At 43.7% G+C, this 20,419-nt stretch overlaps 1 protein-coding gene across 2 annotated transcripts in view; it reads right to left on the reverse strand.

The window, feature by feature from the left end:
- LOC134357890 (zinc finger CCHC domain-containing protein 2-like) overlaps positions 1-20,419 on the reverse strand; it is a 68,357-nt gene that overhangs the window by 32,624 nt on the left and 15,314 nt on the right. For both annotated transcript variants that reach the window (XM_063069634.1, XM_063069635.1), the window contains exons 4-5: positions 11,694-11,765; positions 3,450-3,562 (exon numbers count right to left, since the gene is read on the reverse strand). In XM_063069634.1, the coding sequence (XP_062925704.1) occupies positions 3,450-3,562; positions 11,694-11,765 (185 nt within the window). The remainder of the gene's footprint in view (positions 1-3,449; positions 3,563-11,693; positions 11,766-20,419) is intronic.

Below are 20,419 nucleotides of genomic sequence, written 5' to 3' on the forward strand. Positions count from 1 at the left end.
GGGGCAAGAGGAAGAACCCACAGCAGTCCTGGACAGACTACGGGAGAGGCTCGGTAACCTGGCCCCCATCCCCACTTCACAGCACGGACAGAGCCCGACCTGCGTACCCAAAGACCTGCAGAACTGTAAGTTTCTTTTTGTACGACGGGGCGGACACCGGGCACCGCTACAGCGGCCCTACGAGGGGCCGTTTAAGGTGATCAGGAACAACGGGTCCACGTTCGTGCTGGACATTGGGGGGAGAGAGGAGGTTTTCACGGTGGATCGACTCAAACCGGCCCATGTGGACTTGGCACAGCCGGTCTAGGCTCAGGCACCGCGGCGCAGGGGCAGACCTCCCAAACAGAGGCCAATCCAGACTGTGGACATTGGGGGAGGTATCGCCGGTTCTGGGGAGCGGGGGGGGGGGGGTTATGTGATGACCCACTTTCTGGCACACACGGGCTCACAACAGCGCACGCAGGCAAAGGGCCGGCCCCAGAAAGGGTGCCAGACCATCTTCACCAGCAGGGGGAAAATCCCGCGCGCAGAAAGGGTCTGGGAATATGCATTCCCCACAGCAGTCCCGCCCCAGGGAGGGCGGGAACGGGAAGGCTTTAAAGCAGGCCACGAAGTTTGAATAAATCTCTTTCATCGCAACTCTAACTTACCGACTCAGTGTGGTTATTCTAGCGCTGCATGTAGCACACCGCTACAATAGCATAGTTTGTAACGCCCTGGTCTCAAGAGTCAGAAAGTTGCAGATCAAATTCACTCTGAATGCTTTTGCAACAAAAGCATTCCAGACCCTTTTGGAGATGCTGACTTTCAGATGAGCTAGCCCCAAACTTAACACTGAAATTGGCTATATAGAATTCCATGGCACCATTCTGAAAAGGCGACAAATTATCTTCTCTTTTTGTAAAAAGTCTCCTGTGCACTGACTAGCAGCAACATTCCCTAATTGTAGCAATGATTATACTTTAAATACTTCATTCGCTTGTAAACTGCTTTGGAATATCTTGAAAAGAACACAAAATACACCATAGAAATGCAATTCTCTTTCAGATAATGCAAATCTTTAAATAGCACATCAAGCAGCATCCAGGAAAGCAGAAAGCACAAGTATTTCAGACAGTTGATGCCGACAGTAGTAGCATGATTTCTCTCTGTACAGATGGTGCCCAATTTGCCAAAATGTTTTTCTTCCACAATAACAACTTTGAATGTGAACTAAACTAATAAAGATGCACAGGCTGATTAATTTGGAGGGCCATGAGGAACAGATAGACTGGAATTTTATGTATTGATTCTGAACTAAACCTATAAAATAGGGTGAACGGTCTCCTAAAATTCTGGTGAATCAAACAGATTAAAGTAATGTTTTAAGTAGAAATACCATCAATAAGATTTTATATTTATTGAGATTATCTACAAAAGCACTGATGAGTGAATGTAACAAGGATCAGGTTAGAACAAACTACAACAAAGCTTCATGACAGTCATGCCATAGAAAAAAGGAGAAGGATGTCGAGAGAAATGAGAAATCAGGTAAGAAAACCGGACTGAAATATATTAGAAGGACAAAGTATGGAGGAGTTGTAAAGATTTAATTGTCCATGCTGCAATTACAATCAGAAGACCCATGTTAGATAGCCAGTTGCACATACTATGTATTTTTCAGCCCAGTGTCAGCAGTTTCTTAATATCCTTGTAAGTCTGCATTATTAGTTTGACTGCTGGCTATGATAATCTACGATAAACTAATAATGCAGAATACAGAAACACAAACTGATGCGATTGTACCTCTGAAGACAGAAAACTCAAGGTTTTCTTTTGAAAATTCATCATTAGCTTGATGTTTAATCACTTAAAGATCCTGTTTGTTTCAACAATAAATTTTAAATAATTTATTGCGCTTTTTAAGATTTCCAAACATCAGATAAAAAACTTCAATTTACATGGATTTTAAAGACGGTTGGAACTTTTTTCCAGAATTGTATAGGCAGGCATTTATTCACGGGCACTTGTTTAAATTCTCAATTGGATTCTTGCTGGAAATATTTTCTAGTTCAAAAACAATTAGGGAAATACTCTAGCCTGAAATAAAAGTAAAAAGGTGAAGATATTCAGCATAATGTTAACTACCTGAACCTTTTGTTCTTTGGGAAAATGGCAAGGGTGAAGTTGGAGTGATGTTCTAAACTTTGAAGTTGGAATGCTTCCCGTGTCCGTAATGCCCAGGCTCATATTTTTACCATTATGCTGTATGTATTTCATTTAGCAGTTCTGTAAGAGCAGTCTGTTCTGTTTACAGCTTGTTTGGGTTATTGTTGAAGATAAGAGATGAGGAGAAATGTGTGCCAACCAATTAGAATGGTTGAATTAAGGGAAGGTTTTTCTGGTGAGGGACACCAAGGTTGGGCTTGGAGCTTTTGCTCGAGAGGAGATGAAAAAGGAAGACACAGGACAGAAGTCGTAGGATTCGACTTGGAGCAGGACCGTGAGTCGACAAAGCCTGAGGCGCGATCAATTGAGGATCTGTGCCGATGGAGAAACTTTGAGCTCCAACTTGTGCACATTTGACTGTTCAATTAAAATAGGCCCTTTTCTTCCTTTTTTGGTCCTTTTCTTTACTAACCCTTTAGTCGAATTAAGATTCATAAATATAATCTTTTAATCGTATGCAGTGTACTGAGTGTTATTTCATGGCACTAATGTGTAACAGGGTAGCAAATTACACAGCATCCACACAAACGGGTTTGGGATGGGACAGCGCTTCAATCTCACAAGTTTGGCGGGGTCGGAGGTTGTCTTCCTTAGACTTTATGCAACCAAGGAAACCAGGGGGTTTCATGTTTAAGAAAATACACCCACAGTGAGGCAAATAACGCAGCAATTGAACAAATCCAATAGGGGATCAACAATGAAGAGAATGGGGAGGAAGGTATCATTATTAATTTTCAGTGTGCAAATTAGAATTATACACAAGCAAAGTGAAATGCTGTGAAAGATTAGGGTTCAGAGGGACAGACAGAATAATTTAAGTCCAGAGGACAAAACTAAAGGTCGAAAAGAAAACAAAACTGAAGAACAGCAAAAAATAAACAAAATCTAATCAATGAAGATGAGGAATAGAAATGGGATACTAAAAAATGAGCTACTATTGCACGAGGGACCTCAAAGACAAGCAGCAGTAAAATAGACTTTGCTGAAGGAACAGAAAGAAAATTTATCATGTTCTGCTGGGGTTGAAGAGTGAAATAACAAAAAAGGGCAGAAACAACTGCAAAACAAGAAAATACCTTGAATGGTTCCTTTGATTTCCATAAAGCTTTTTATTTTCCTACAGTTTTGATTTTTGGTCATTTAAATGAAAAACTAACTTTAGATAGGTATTCTCAAAGTAGAACAGAAATGGTTATACCTAAACAGAGGAAACATCAATAAAAAAAACTGTCGGTAACTACCTTACAAGTGACTCTAACTCAGAGTTCTTTCTGTCTTCTCTTGTCTGGGAACTGTGACTGAATGCCCGCAAAACAGTCTTGCCAGAAGTATCAATAGAAAGATCCTTGGGAAGCTTCATGGAAAGAAAAAAAATTGCAGAATCAAAAAACATCAAGTGAGGACTTCGTAATTCACTTTTTCCAACTCACAACATAACTCCCAAATATCCTGACTAATAAAAGTGATATCAATGTTAATAGCAAATACAAATTACAGACCCAGTAACTACTTGATTATTAATATCCACATAGTTAGAATTGTTATACAAATATTGAATATTTCAGGAACCAAGCTCTCTTTTTTAAAAAAAGTACTTTTTAAAAGGATATCCACATTTCAAGAATTGGGGTCATTTTAATTTCTATCACTAACAGTCCTTAGATTGAAGTTAACAGCCAAGTATAGTGATGGATGGGTGTGCAGTCGTTAAGACTAGGCCAGGTAAGGAGGACAGATCTCTTTCTCTGAAAGATGGTAATAAACTACACCGGCTTCACCTCAGTTCAGTAGATTTATGGTCATTGTTGCTGAGATTAAGTTTTCTTCTCAATTCCAAATACTTTTACTGAATACTAATACAGATTCCCCAGCTGTCATGGTTAGCTTCAAACTAACTTCTCTGAATCAATTCATCCACTAACTTAATTGCTACTGCAATAGAAAGAAACAAAACAGATCTGACTCATATTTAACACAATCTCCTCTTAGCAGATTGTATTACAACCAAAAGTGCCTATTTTAATCTGATTTAAAGTCTTATGCAAATATTGCTGGAGGGCAGATAATTGGTTGATAAGCCTGACAACAAACATCTAGGGAAATTATTGGAATTCATTATGACCTTCTAACGGGTCAAAAGACATGAATTAGTGTCCACATGTTTTATGAAAGAGATATTGCTAACAAACATAAAACACTGGAGAAAAATCAGCAGGTCAGACAGCACATATAGAAGGGAATGAACAATCGAACCCTCATGCTGAGATCCTTCATCTAATTCTTTAAAAGTACACATTTTTATTACTTTCTGAAAAAGACTTTTACTCCCCATTCTTTGGTAAAGCAGTTTTTATTGCAAAGTATAAACAGATTGAAAAGACGTAGCCAGGTCTCTGAGTTTGCCATTTAATAGCAGTATGAATTCTAACGATGGGGATTTTTCAAATGGTATTCAATAGGACCCTGCATTCACTACCACGGTGAACAAAGTTTTAGGATTGTTAAAACATTAAAATGCAACATGAAGTACGTATTAATCATCTCACTGCACAACTTTTGAAGCATCTGATAATTAGAACTTAATTATGGAAAATGCTTCTCCCTGTCTACAATTCTGCTTGATTTAAAAAAAAGCAAATTAACAGCAGAACTTATAAAATTTTGATTGCTGTCCTGATTAAGTAACTCAGATGTATGGGTCAAGGAGCCCATTAATGTTCTTGTTTTATGTTTAGTTCTTAACATCATGTTGGGCTTTATTTCAGAGAATGTTGAACCGTATTACGATCCCAGAAATGCAGAGTGTCTTTTGGGGTTTGCAAAGCACATCTACAGACAGCAAACATGTAATACCATTCACAGGATACCACAGATGGTATATGAATACCACTTAAACATTACTTAAATTTGCTCAAATTGCTTTTCACATTGTCAGTATGATTACTCCTCCTGTTTGAAAACAGCAATTTGCAACTAAGGAACCTGGTACCACAGCAATAGATGGAATTTTTGCACAGTTCCTTAGTCCTAAACCAATTATTGGTTACGAATTAGTATTATGTAAAATATCCAAGGCTGCATGGAAACAAAGTTCAGTAGTGAACAAACTGTAAAGATATAATGAAATACAGCCTTTTAAGCAATGGAGAAAATGGGTGCCAGATAGAGTATAATGTAGGAGTGTGAAGTTGTCAGTTTGGTATGAAACAATGTTCCATGCTCAATAATGAAATCAACTGAAAAATAGTTTAACGTGGAGAAACAGCAAGCAATTAGTTAGTTTGGTAAACTGCAAACCAGGCTTTGTTGCACAAGGACTGAAGAGAGTAAGTAATCTTTTTGCAATGTTGCAGGATCTTGACAAAATCAAATTATGTTGGAGTTTGTTTATCTTAGCCATATACAAATATATTTTGTCTACAGTGAATACAAAACATGTTCAGTGGACAGATTTCTTTAATCAGTTGGATGGGAGCTGAGAAGGGAAATGGGCAAGGTTTATTCCTCTGAACAAAGATTGAATGGTCAAGATGATATAATATTTCAAAGAGTCAAAATCATATAGCATGGAAAAAAACTTTACAATCTGCCAACCATCAAGTTCCATACACTAATCCAATTTTATTCTCATCAACTCCTTCCAGATTTTATCACTCACCCACAAGATAAGGACAATTTACAGGAACCAAATAACTTACTAAGCCATAGTCATTTTTGATGTGGGAGGAAAACAGAATATCCATAGGAACCTCAGTCACAGGGAGAATATGTAAACTTACACACACAGTATCCGAGGTCAGGGCTAAACTCTAGTTGCTGGCACTGAGAGACTTTACTAGGTCTACCCTTTTGTTACCATATTTTGCTTAGGCTTTAAGGTTAGAAGCTAGGACAATGGTTCTACTGGCAGCTACATTATCACTGGATGTGGTATTAGCGATCACAGGTGACTAGCTTCTTCAAATAGCTGCAGTTCTTTGAAATTCTTTACACCAAAGAGCTATGGATTCTCATCAACTGTGGTCAAAGCTAAGATTGAGCACTTTGGGACAATAAATGAGTCAACGGGCATGAAGATTAAGAATTATGATTATCCATAATCTTAATGACTGGCAAATAAAGCTCTCAAAGTTCCCTTAAATATTTTCGATTATAAAAAGTAAAAGTTATTAACTATGAAAGTCTGCAAAGACATCAGAGTGCTCAAGATACACCAGAGCAAGTCTAGATGTGGATCAATGGTGACGCACGTGCAGCACACAGACTTAAGTGTCCGGAGAGACCAAGGAGAATTCCAGCCGGGAAGCACCCCACAGAGCTGAAGATCTCTCTGCACTTGAGTTGCCTCAGCACCGAACAACAGACCGAGTGAGTTCCTCTTCGGCTACCCCAATCCATTCATCAAGGAAAGACAGGATCAAATGGCCTAGATCGTCAGACAACATCGCCTGGATGCAGTTCAATGATGATCTAGACGGCATCCTGGAAGTTGCCTTAGCAGGTCCAGTACACAGAAAGATCGACTCACTTACAGCCATAGCGTATAATCTAGCTAAGGAATGATTTGGCCCAATGGAGCGGAGAATCCAGCCGGAGTTACCGCGGCAACCAAATAGGAGGAAAACGGAGATTCGTCGCTTGAGAGGCGAATTAAAGGCGCTCAACAAGAGGTTTAAAACCAGCTCACCGGCCGGAAAAGAAGTTATCAAGGACTTAACCAGTATGTGGCGGGAAAAGCTGTGCAAACTCTAGAGAGCGGAACATCTGCAACAGCAAAGAAGGAAGAAAGAGAAAAGGCAAGGGCAGTTTGTGAGAGATCCATTCAGCTTCACCAGGACTCTTCTCGGCCAACAAAAATCTGGTATACTATCCAGCTTGAAGCCAGAGGTAGAGGAGTTCCTGCAGGAAGCACACAGCGACCCACGGAGGGGTCAGGGACTAGGAACCAATCAGGCTGTGCATAGACCGGAAAATCCATCAATTGAGCCTGCATGGCAGGAAATCCAGGACATCATCCGGAAAGCTAAAGTATCAGCTGCCCCAGGCCCAAGCAGCATACCTTATAAGGTGTATAAGAAATGCCCAAAACTTCTTCGGAGGCTATGGAAGGTCATGAGAAAGGTCTGGGCCAAAGGTACTACAGGGGTCCCCCACTTTTCGAACGTTCACTTTACAAAACCTCACTGTTACGAAAGACCTACATTAGTTACCTGTTTTCGTTAACAAAAGGTGTTTTCACTATTACGAAAAAAGGCAGTGCGCGAAAAAAGCAGCCGCTCCTCCCCCAGATTCGGAACTGCATTCTAGCCGGCATTGCTTGAACACTTGCCTGTGAGCAGCCGTTAGCAAGATGAGTTCTGAGGTATTGGAAAAGCCTAAAAGAGCTCGTAAGGGTGTTACACTTAGACATAAAACTAGACAGTATTAAGCGTTTCGATCGTGGTGAACAAAGTAAGGACAAAGTGAGTTTGGCTTGTGGAAGTTGACGAAGATGATGATGAAGAGGTTTTGGCATCCCATGACCAAGAACTGATAGATGAAGAGCTGATGCAATTGGAAGAGAAAAGGATAACAATTGAAATTGAATGCAGTAGCGAATAGACCGAAAGTGAAATCATCCAGGAACTGAACATGAAGCAACTGCGTGAGGTTTTTAATGCAATGACAAAGTAAGACTTTAAGTTTGAAAGGGTACGTCAGTTTAGGGCATATTTGCAGGATGGTTTGAGTGCTTACAAAGAACTGTATGATAGAAAAATGCACGAGGCTAAGCAGCCAAGCAAGCCTTCCAATCAGCCACAACAGACGGCGAACCTCGACCTTCAACATCGAGGTAGGCAGACATCAAAGAAGACGACCTGCCTCCCTGATGGAAACAGATGACACCTCAGTGTCCCACCACCCCAACTCCCGGGTCTCAGACAGATACTGATCCGTGAAGAATGCAGCGGTAGCTGGGACACACCCAGTACATCTTTAAGAAAAAAGCCGAAATAAACAAGCTAATTAATTAGGTGCCGCCCAGCATGTAAACGTTGGCCCAGATCAGAGCCAATTGCGTCGCCTCTGATCTGGGCCGACATTTACGTGCTGGGCGGCATCTAATTAATTAGCGTGTTTATTTCAGCTTATTTCTTAAAAGATGTGCTGGGTGCGTCCTGGCCACGGCTGTACCCCTGCATGCTTCACGGATTGGTATCGGTTCGCTGCCCGGAAGCTGGGGGCCACTGCACCACCCCAACCTCCGACGACTCAGCCTAACACACCATCATCAGAGTGCTCGGCACTGTCTTCCCAGTTCCGGTAAATGATACTACATTGTACATACATTATTTCTACTTTATATAGGCTGTGTATTTTATGCATTATTTGGTATGATTTGGCAGCTTCATAGCTTAAAGGTTACTGGAGAGATTTTCTGCCGAGAGCGCTTGTGTGCGATTTTCTGCTGACAGCACTTGCGTGAGATTTTCGCTACGGAGAACAGTGCGGCAATGATTGTAGAGAAGTATTTCTACTTTACATAGGCTGTGTATTTATATCATTCCTGCTTTTACTATATGTTACTGTTATTTTAGGTTTTATGTGTTATTTGGCATGATTTGGTAGGTTAAATTTGGGTCTACGAACACTCCCGAATTTTTCCCATATAAATAAATAAATGGTAATTGCTTCTTTTTACGACATTCTGGCTTACGAACCGTTTCATAGGAATGCTCTACCTTCGGATGGTGGGGGAAACCTGTATTCCATCAAGTTGGAAATTGGCAGAGGGATGCTTTATTCCAAAGGAAGAGGTTTCTTCCACAATTGCCCAGTTTAGGACAATTTCTCTCCTGGATTGGGAATGCAAGATTTTCTTTTCTGTGCTCGCAAGAAGGTTGACTTCTTACATGACGCAGAACTGCTATATCAACACATCCACCTAGAAAGGCGGTACTCCAGGCTTTTTGGAGTGTCTGGAACACACCTCAATGATTAGCCATTTGATCCGTGAGGCCAAGCAAAAAAAAAAAAAAAAAAATCGACCTAACAGTTGTCTGGTTAGACCTCGCGAACGCCTACGGGTCTATTCCACATGACCTCATCCTAGAAAGACTCGACCACTACTACATGCCAGTGGCTAATCGAGACATGATCACCAGCTACCTAGGAGAATTCAAACTCAGATTAACATCAGCCCATTTCACAACTAGTTGGCAAGACCTCCAGAAGGGGATTCCAACAGGGTATACCATCTCCCCCATCCTATTTATTATGGGAATGAACCTCTTATTATCAGTAGCAGAGATGTAACCCGCGGCCCGATGCTACAGTCAGGCATTATTCAGCCAGCTCTACGAGGGTTCATGGACGACATCACTATAACAACTGTGTCACATGTCTAAGCAAGATGATTATTGGAAGCCCTGGGTAATGTAGCCACTTGGGCAAGGATGTCCTTCAAGGCCAAGAAGTCCAGGTGCATGATGATCAGAAAGGGCAAAGTTACTAGCAAGTTTAGCCTCCAAGTTCAGGGTGAGGTCATTCCTTCCATCGAAGATAACCCAATAAAATGCTTGGGGAAGTGGTTTAATGTGTCACTGACAGATGGGGCCAATGTCACCAACGCTGTGAAGCAGACAAGAGGAATGGCTGAAGAAGATCGACAAATCCGGACTTCCGGGTAAATTCAAGACTTGGCTATACCAATACGGCATTCTGCCCAGGCTTCTCTGGCTCTTCACACTTTTATGAGGTCCCCATGACTGCCGTAGAGGGTATCGAGAGGAAAACCAACAAGCACCTGCGGAGATGGTTGGGAGTTCGCCCAAGCTTCTCTTCAGTGGGTCCCTACATACGTTCTGGGCAACTGCAGCTTCCCCTGTCATTTGTTGTGGAGGAATTCAAGGTGGCAAAATGCAGAGCCTTATTAAGCTTGAGAGATTCCAATGATGTCTTGGTAAAGCAAGCAGGCGTTACAACCAGATCTGGGCACAAGTGGGCAGCCAACGCAGTTGTGGAGGAGGCAGTGTGTTCTCTGAAGCTGCGAGATATCATCGGCAACCCCTGCATCGGGCGGCAAGGCCTCGGCTCGGTTCACTTCCAGAAGTGGGGAAACGCAAGCATAAGGAACAGGCGAGACATGATACAGGCAGAAGTACAGATCCGTGAGGAAGAGAAGCGGATTTCAAAGGCAGTGGAACAAGGGTCCCAGGGTGCCTGGACAAAATGGGATCTGCCAAAGCGCAAGATCTCATGGGCAGAGTTATGGAGACTGGAGCCCTTCCGTATTTCCTTCCTCTTGCGATCCGTGTATGACACCCTTCCTTCACCATTACATCTGTACACATGGGGGATGAGAGACGACCCGAACTGTAAGCTCTGTTGTCAAAAGGGGTCACTGGCTCATACACTGTCCAGGTGTAAAACAGCTCTAACTCAAGGACGATATAGATGATGCAATGATAAGGTGCTTCTGGCTCTTGCTGACACACTAGAGTGGGAGAGATGCAAGAAGAGGACGGCTGGCAGAGATTTGAGGAAGGCCATCACCTTCATCAAAGAGGGACCCAGGCCTTTTGTAACCAAACAACCAAAGCCCCATCTGCTGCTAACGGCCAGGTCCTGGGAGATGAGGGTCGATGTGGGAAGGAGGATGCAGTTCCCGGATGTGGTGCACACAACCCTACGCCCGGACATTGTACTGTGGTCAACCGAAGACAAGAAAATAATTCTGGTTGAGCTGACTGTGCTGTGGGAGGAGGGATGGGAAGAGGCCCACAAAAGAAAGGCCTTGAAGTACCAGCCCTTAGTGCAGGAGTGTAAAGACAAGGGATGGCAGGCATGGTTGTTCCCTGTGGAGATCGGCTGCAGAGGTTTCCCAGCCAAATCAGCATGGTGGTTGTTGTCAGATCTGGGCCTGGACAAAAGGAGCAAAAAAACAAGCAGCTCGTAGGATGGGGGAAGAGGCAGAATGAGCCTTTTGTTGGATTTGGAGTAGACGAGAGGAGGAAAGCTGGAAGCCAGGAGCAGATGGGCAGTGATTTGGCCACCACCGTCGGCCCACCAACTGGACAGTGTCACGGTTCAGGGTCGAAACACTCGGCGAAGGTTGGGAACCACCTGATGACATCTGCTCCTGGCTGAAGGCTACGGTTACCTTATAAGGTAACTGGAGAATGCACCCTAACAGGTGTATGTAACAAGCCATTTTATCAAAGACAGACAACAAATTGGAAATGATTTGGAATTTCCTCATCTCATACGTAAATAGCCAAGCGAGCTTTCAACTTACAATTAAGACAAAATCCAGAAAAAAAATGAAAAATGTGGAGATAATACTAGTAGATGATAAAAAACATTTCCCCAATTAGCAAAAAAAACTTGTAATTTTATGCAAGAAATTGCCATGAAAATTATAAATTAGACTTTTCTGTGAAAGAATTTGTTCCATTCTTGTATCACCTTTGCACAAATTTGGAACTTTAGACAATAATACTTACTTTAGTTATAAACTCTTGAAGATCATGTTGCGTTTTTCTCACAGTACATGTTGAAAGATCAGTTCTAACAACCTTAAAAAAAAAAAGCAAAACAATATTAAGGTTACAAATATCAAGGTGTGCTAACAGCATATTTACAGTACAGGAACCCAAACATGTATTTCGTTTTTAATTTGAAAAAGTCTACTTTCTCACTCCCCACCCACCCTTATTTTTCAATATTCCTCTCGAAATATCTGACTGAATTTGCTTAAGATGATATTTACTCAGCTACTATAGGTTAGAAATTTCCATATTTAGAATATTTTTTTTCTATTTATCCATTTAATTCTTTGGAATCATCTTAAAGTTGCACTGCTACTGTACTACTAATATTTTAATGAGACAATACCTTAAAGAAAATTATCAGGCGGTTTCTTAAGCTTTTTCAGCCCCACAAGAAAAGGATCTTCTCAAACTATTATTGGAAAGTGGTCCCCAATTTAGCATTATCTTCACTTTCTTTTAAGTGATTCTCAAACATGAAACCAAACTTCTTTCTGTCCTGTCACATTACAAAGTTGCTTGCCCACAGTTCCGGAAGCTGATGTTTATACTCATCACTCCTATTTATGAAAAACAGTCCAAGCTTCAAATTCCTTGGTGCCCACATTTCCAATGATCTCACCTGGTCCCTGAACTCCTTCATCCTGATCAAAAGGGTGTAAAAGCACCTTTATTTCCTGCGGAGCAGCAAGAAAGCTCACCTCTGTCCCAGGACACTGACGGACTTTTACCGCTGTACCATTGAGAGCATACTCACCAACTGTATCTCTGTGGAATGGCAATTGTCCCATATCAGACCGCAAAGCACTCCAGCAGGTGGAGAAATTGCCCAGCGGATTATCGGCACCCAATTGCCCACCATTGAGAACATCCAACATAAACACTGCCTGGGCAGGGCAAAAAGCATTATCAAGGATGCATCTCACCCTAACCATGGACTTCTTACTCTCCTCCCATCCAGTAGGCGCTACAAGAGCCTCTGCTCCCACACCAGCAGGCTCAGGAAGAGATTCTTCCCTGAGGCTGTGACCCAGCTCAACCTCACATCACAGCACTAAGCAGTATTGCACCCATATTGGACTGTCTCAGTACTTTTATATTTGTATGCAGTAGCACTTACTTTTTATTCGCAGTTATTTTGTAAATAATACTATTCTTTTGCACTTCTGGTCAGATGCTAATTGCATTTCATTGGCTTTGTACCTGTACTGGGCTCAATGACAATAGAGTTGAATCTAATCTAATAAGAGCAAAACTCAGCCTATGTGGTGGAATAGGTGATGGCAAGGAGGAAATTGAGAGATTGATGACAGAGGAACAACATGAACAGGGTACTTCACTTTTGGGATTAGTATATTAGGTCTACAGATTCTTTCTAGCATGTATCATCTGGATTCTGGATTTCAAAATTAATAAAGCAAGCAAACCAAGGAAAATAAAGGAGGGGAACAAGCATGATTTGGTGTAGACATGACTTTGAAAAAAAAAATCAGTAGCACCTTCCATATGTAGTAGTCAAGGATGACAGTGAAATGGAATTGCAGCAGAATTGCCAGACAATGCTTCAGAGTAATAATAGCAATGAAACATTGAACAATGTGGTCAGAACAGTAGAATAATAAACAAGAAAAATTGCCAAACTGTGCAGCATTTTAATCCAGTGGTCACCAGATCACAGCTTGTAAGCTGCACAATGCTCTTTTACAAAGATGTAAAGCTATTCAATTCAGGGCAAAAACCAGTTCTGAAACTTCTAAAGACTTGTATATCAGGAGGACAATGACATCCAGAACACAGTACCTCCAATACCAGTAGATAAACACTGGTGAGGGTGGGGGGGGGGGGGAAAAGAGGGTGGAGACAAAATGAAGTCAAGCAAATATTGCTCTCCAGTCTCAGCAGAATTGTCCTAAAGCAAGCAATGTACCATTATGTAACTATGTCATAGAAAATTACAGCACAGAACAGGCCCTTCAAAGCATCTAGTCCATGCCAAACCATTTTAACTACCTACTCCCTTTGACCATAGTCCTCCATATCCCCCTACAACGCATGTACCTATCAAAACTTCCTTTAAACGTTGAAATCGAGCTGGCATGCACTACTTGTGCTGGCAAGCTCCTCATGAAGTCAAGCTTGCATGCACCTCATGTTCTCCTTTAACTTTTCACCTTTAAACCATGACCTTTGGTTGTACTCCCACCCAATCTCAGTGGAAAAAGCCTGCTTGCATTAATCCTATCTATACCCCTCTTAATTTTGTATACAACTATCAAATCTCCTCTCAATCTTCTGTATTCCAAGGAATAAAGTTCTCACCTATTCAATCTTTACTTGTAACTCAGGTCCTCTAGAGCTGGAAGTACCCTTATAAATTTCTTCCGTACTCTTTCAACTTTATTTACACCTTTCTTGTAGGTAAGTGAGCAAAATTGCACACAATACTGCACACAACTTAGGCAAGTTCAACATAACATCCCAACTCTTGTACTCAATACTCTAATCTATGAAGGCCAACGTGCAAAAGGCTTTCTCTACAATCCTAACTACCTGTAATGCCACTTTCAAAAAATTATGGACCTGAATTTGCCAGATCCCTTTTTTCTACCACACTCCTCAGTACCCTACTGTTCACTGTGCAAGATCTAGACTGGTTGGTCTTACCGCAGTACAGCGCCTCACACTTGTCTAGATTAAATTCCATCTGCCATTTTTCAGCCGGTCCAGATCCTGCTGCAGGCCATGATAGCTTTCCTCACTGTCCACTACACCCACAATCCTTGTGTCACTTACAAATTTGCTGATCCAGTTAACCACATTATCATCCAGATAACACACATCAAAGTTGCTGGTGAACGCAGCAGGCCAAGCAGCATCTATAGGAAGAGGCGCAGTCGACGTTTCAGGCCGAGACCCTTCGTCGGGACTAACTGAAGGAAGAGTGAGTAAGGGATTTGAAAGCTGGAGGGGGAGGGGGAGATGGGAGATGCAAAATGATAGGAGAAGACAGGAGGGGGAGGGATAGAGCCGAGAGCTGGACAGGTGATAGGCAAAAGGGGATACGAGAGGATCATGGGACAGGAGGTCCGGGAAGAAAGACGGGGGGGGGGGGGTGACCCAGAGGATGGGCAAGAGGTATATTCAGAGGGACAGAGGGAGAAAAAGGAGAGTGAGAGAAAGAATGTGTGCATAAAAATGAGTAACAGATGGGGTACGAGGGGGAGGTGGGGCCCAGCGGAAGTTAGAGAAGTCAATGTTCATGCCATCAGGAACACAGAAGTGTCACGAACATAGGTCGGAAGGGATTGAACAAGGGGTGATAAAACAGTGTCGAGGTATGCAGAAACGAGTTCGGTGGGGCAGGAGCAAGCTGAGACAATAGGTCGGCCAGGACAGGCAGGTTTGTGGATCTTGGGTAGGAGGTAGAAACGGGAAGTGCGGGGTGTGGGAACTATAAGGTTGGTAGCAGTGGATGGGAGATCCCCTGAGCGGATAAAGTCGTTGATAGTGTGGGAGACAATGGCCTGGTGCTCCTTAGTGGGGTCACGATCGAGGGGTAAATAAGAGGAGGTATCCGCGAGTTGTCGCTGTGCCTCGGCAAGGTAGAGGTCAGTACGCCAGACTACAACAGCACCCCCTTTATCAGCGGGTTTAATAATAATGTTAGGATTAGTGCGGAGGGAGTGGAGAGCAGAGCGTTCCGAAGGAGTGAGGTTGGAATGGGGACAAGGTGCGGTGAAGTCGAGACGGTTGATGTCCCGTCGGCAGTTGGCAATAAAGAGATCCAGAGCAGGCAGAAGACCAGAGCGGGGTATCCATGAAGAAGAGGACGGTTGAAGACGGGAGAAGGGGTCATCGGTGGGGGTGGAAGAGTCCTTGCCGAAGAAGTAGGCTCGGAGACGGAGACGGCGGAAGAAAAGTTCCGCATCGTGGCGAACACGGAACTCGCTGAGGTGTGGGCGAAGGGGGACAAACGTGAGGCCCTTACTGAGAACAGAGCATTCTGCCTCCGACAGTTGAAGGTCGGAGGGGATGGTGAAGACCCGGCACGGATGAGAGCTGGGATCAGAGGGGGGAGGGGGGAGGCTGGGGGTGTCAATGGAGAGGGGAGGGTTGGGGTGAGAGGAAGATGGAGCCTCTGAGGGCCCAGGAGCTGACGGTGGGATCTGAGGAAGACGGGGCTGCGGAGTGCTGGTGGGGGAAGGGAAGACGGGAGTCACAACAGCAGCACATAAAGACCCGGCCTGGTGTTCAAGGCTGGAGTTGCAGTTGGTGGTTGCGTAATCACTTCGAATGTGTCCATGGTCGTTGCTGGAGTCCGGGTTTTGAATATGTCCTGAGGTGTTGGAGCCGCCGAGATCAATGACCGTCCTCTTCTTCATGGATACCCCGCTCTGGTCTTCTGCCTGCTCTGGATCTCTTTATTGCCAACTGCCGACGGGACATCAACCGTCTCGACTTCACCGCACCTTGTCCCCATTCCAACCTCACTCCTTCGGAACGCTCTGCTCTCCACTCCCTCCGCACTAAACCTAATATTATTATTAAACCCGCTGATAAAGGGGGTGCTGTTGTAGTCTGGCGTACTGACCTCTACCTTGCCGAGGCACAGCGACAACTCGCGGATACCTCCTCTTATTTACCCCTCGATCGTGACCCCACTAAGGAGCACCAGGCCATTGTCTCCCACACTATCAACGACTTTATCCGCTCAGGGGATCTCCCATCCACTGCTACCAACCTTATAGTTCCCACACCCCGCACTTCCAGTTTCTACCTCCTACCCAAGATCCACAAACCTGCCTGTCCTGGCCGACCTATTGTCTCAGCTTGCTCCTGCCCCACCGAACTCGTTTCTGCATACCTCGACACTGTTTTATCACCCCTTGTTCAATCCCTTCCGACCTATGTTCGTGACACTTCTCACACTCTTAAACTTTTCGATGATTTTAAGTTCCCTGGCCCCCACCGCTTTATTTTCACCATGGATGTCCAGTCCTTATATACTTCCATCCCCCATCAGGAAGGTCTCAAAGCTCTACGCTTCTTTTTGGATTCCAGACCTAATCAGTTCCCCTCTACCACCACTCTGCTCTGTCTAGCGGAATTAGTCCTTACTCTTAATAATTTCTCCTTTTGCTCCTCCCATTTCCTCCAAACTAAAGGTGTAGCTATGGGCACCCGTATGGGTCCTAGCTATGCCTGCCTTTTTGTTGGGTTTGTGGAACAATCTATGTTCCGTGCCTATTCTGGTATCTGTCCCCCACTTTTCCTTCGCTACATCAACGACTGCATTGGCGCTGCTTCCTGCACGCATGCAGAACTCGTTGACTTTATTAACTTTGCCTCCAACTTTCACCCTGCCCTCAAGTTTACATGGTCCATTTCCGACACCTCCCTCCCCTTTCTAGATCTTTCTGTCTCTGTCTCTGGAGACAGCTTATCCACTGATGTCTACTATAAGCCTACTGACTCTCACAGCTATCTGGACTATTCCTCTTCTCACCCTGTCTCTTGCAAAAACGCCATCCCCTTCTCGCAATTCCTCCGTCTCCGCCGCATCTGCTCTCAGGATGAGGCTTTTCATTCTAGGACGAGGGAGATGTCTTCATTTTTTAAAGAAAGGGGCTTCCCTTCCTCCACTATCAACTCTGCTCTTAAACGCATCTCCCCCATTTCACGTACATCTGCTCTCACTCCATCCACCCACCACCCCACTAGGAATAGGGTTCCCCTGGTCCTCACCTACCACCCCACCAGCCTCCGGGTCCAACATATTATTCTCCATAACTTCCGCCACCTCCAACGGGATCCCACCATTAAGCACATCTTTCCCCCCCCCCCCTCTGCATTCCGTAGGGATCGCTCCCTACACAACTCCCTTGTCCATTCGTCCCCCCCATCCCTCCCCACTGATCTCCCTCCTGGCACTTATCAGTGTAAGCGGAACAAGTGCTACACATGCCCTTACACTTCCTCCCTCACCACCATTCAGGGCCCCAAACAGTCCTTCCAGGTGAGGCATCACTTCACCTGTGAGTCGACTGGGGTGATATACTGCGTCCGGTGCTCCCGATGTGGCCTTTTATATATTGGTGAGACCCGACGCAGACTGGGAGACCGCTTTGCTGAACATCTACGCTCTGTCCGCCAGAGAAAGCAGGATCTCCCAGTGGCCACACATTTTAATTCCACATCCCATTCCCATTCTGACATGTCTATCCACGGCCTCCTCTACTGTAAAGATGAAGCCACACTCAGGTTGGAGGAACAACACCTTATATTCCGTCAGGGTAGCCTCCAACCTGATGGCATGAACACTGACTTCTCTAACTTCCGCTAAGGCCCCACCTCCCCCTCGTACCCCATCTGTTACTCATTTTTATGCACACATTCTTTCTCTCACTCTCCTTTTTCTCCCTCTGTCCCTCTGAATATACCTCTTGCCCATCCTCTGGGTCACCCCCCCCCCCCGTCTTTCTTCCCGGACCTCCTGTCCCATGATCCTCTCGTATCCCCTTTTGCCTATCACCTGTCCAGCTCTCGGCTCTATCCCTCCCCCTCCTGTCTTCTCCTATCATTTTGCATCTCCCCCTCCCCCTCCAGCTTTCAAATCCCGTACTCACTCTTCCTTCAGTTAGTCCTGACGAAGGGTCTCGGCCTGAAACGTCGACTGCGCCTCTTCCTTGGCTGCTTGGCCTGCTGCGTTCACCAGCAACTTTGATGTGTGTTGCTTGAATTTCCAGCATCTGCAGAATTCCTGTTGTTTGCGTTTATCATCCAGATCATTGATACAGAAGACAAACCAACAGACCCAGCACCAATCCCTGCAGCACTTCACTAGTCACAGGCCTCCAGTCAGAGAGACAACCATCTAATACCACTCTCTGTCTTCTCCCACAAGGCCATGTATTCCAATTTACTACCTCATCTTAAATGCTGAGCGACTGAACCAAATTTCCATGCGGAACTTTGTCAAATGGCTTAATAAAGTCCATGTAGACAACATCCACTGCCTTGCCTTCATCAACTTTCCTAGAAACTTCCTTGAAAATCTCAAAGATTGGTTAGCCATGACCTACCACTCACAAAGCCATGCTGAATATCCTTACCAGTCCACATCTATCCAGATATTCATATCTGATCAACAGAATACCTTCCAATAACGTTCCCACTACTGATATCAGACTCACCAGCATATAACTTCCTGCTTTATTTTTTGAGCCTTTCTTGAACAGCAGAACAACACTGGCTATCCTCTAATCCTCTGGTACCTCACCTGTTGTCAAGGATGATTTAAACATCTCTGCTAGGGCCCCAGCAATTTCTACACTTGCCTTCCACAGGGTCCGGGGAACCCGCAAGACTTTATCCAGCAACATGGTTAATATTTGCATTTGCAACCACTAATGCAGAATGTTTCCTTGGAATACAAAGTCTGTGCAATACAGGTTTTGTGTATTATTCTTAGGTATTTAACTTACTTCTGTGGATTACAGTTGGTTATCAACAGAAACAGGAGTGAAAAAGTAAACAAACTTTATGAGTGATGTTGCAGTTACCTGTAAAAGTAGCAAACGACTGTGCTTTATTTGCGCACAATTGTTCACCAATTCCAAAATTCCACCTAAAACATGAATAGAATCTGATTTTAAACTGCTCAAATATATTATAAAATTTGTTAAGTTCCAGAAGTAACTACAAATTAAGATCCAATGAAAACAAAGGAAATTCCAATTCCACACAGCAACACAGAGATACATCTCCCTGATCAAAAACAGATGTCAAGATTCTCAAAACTATGGTTAAGAAAAATGGCCTAAAAATGAATTGCTGGAATACCAGGAAGGACTGGGCTTTAAAAGGCAGCACATGAATCTTTTAAAACTGAATTGTGGATGCAAGTGCAAGAAATTAAGGATCCTTAATTCAAGACCACCAGTGGGGGACTTATTACACTTGCTGCACAAACTTCTATGAATCATTGCATTCTACGCAGTGGTTGGCAAAAGTTAAACAAGGTAGCACTGATGCAAACTAACAGATAGTCAAATATATCCACAATGTCTTGAAAACACACCAACCACGTTTCCACAGCCTAATGATCAATGAAGATTCAACACAACTAGATTTAATGTTTAAGAGATGGAGTGCTAGAAATAGAAATGCATAAAAAAAAAGTGCTTCATGGCTTTCAAACTCCAGAACATTACTACATGTAGATTTGCAAGCCAGTAGGCTTGGTCATTTTTGCTTAAAGCAAAAAACATGCACAGTGCAATTTAGGCTACTAGGACACAGGGGATCATTTAAGCATTTGCAGTGCAGAAAAATTCCACAAGGTGATCCACAGTCCCTCAGTTGAAGGGCAAAAGGAGGGGGAGAAAAAACACTTTATTGAATGCCATCAGAAGGAAAAGATAAAAGGGCAAGTAACATGCAAACTTAGGACTGGGGCCTAAAGTTCTTTGCTCAGACACCATATCCAAGCTTACCCATTCCAGGTGCAGATTGTCCATCATGTTGAGTCAATGCATCTCAAGACTCTTGTGGAGTAGCCTAATAGTTCTGGGCCTCCAACAGTAGGTTGAGAAAAACAGTAGAGAACATATTGACAACAAGCAAAGCCCCATCCCAGCTGTGCTTCTTGTCAAAGCACAAGGGTTTCAACAAACACCAGA

The sequence above is a fragment of the Mobula hypostoma genome, chromosome 17 (genome assembly GCF_963921235.1).
Source record: "Mobula hypostoma chromosome 17, sMobHyp1.1, whole genome shotgun sequence".
Lineage (NCBI taxonomy): Eukaryota > Metazoa > Chordata > Chondrichthyes > Myliobatiformes > Myliobatidae > Mobula > Mobula hypostoma.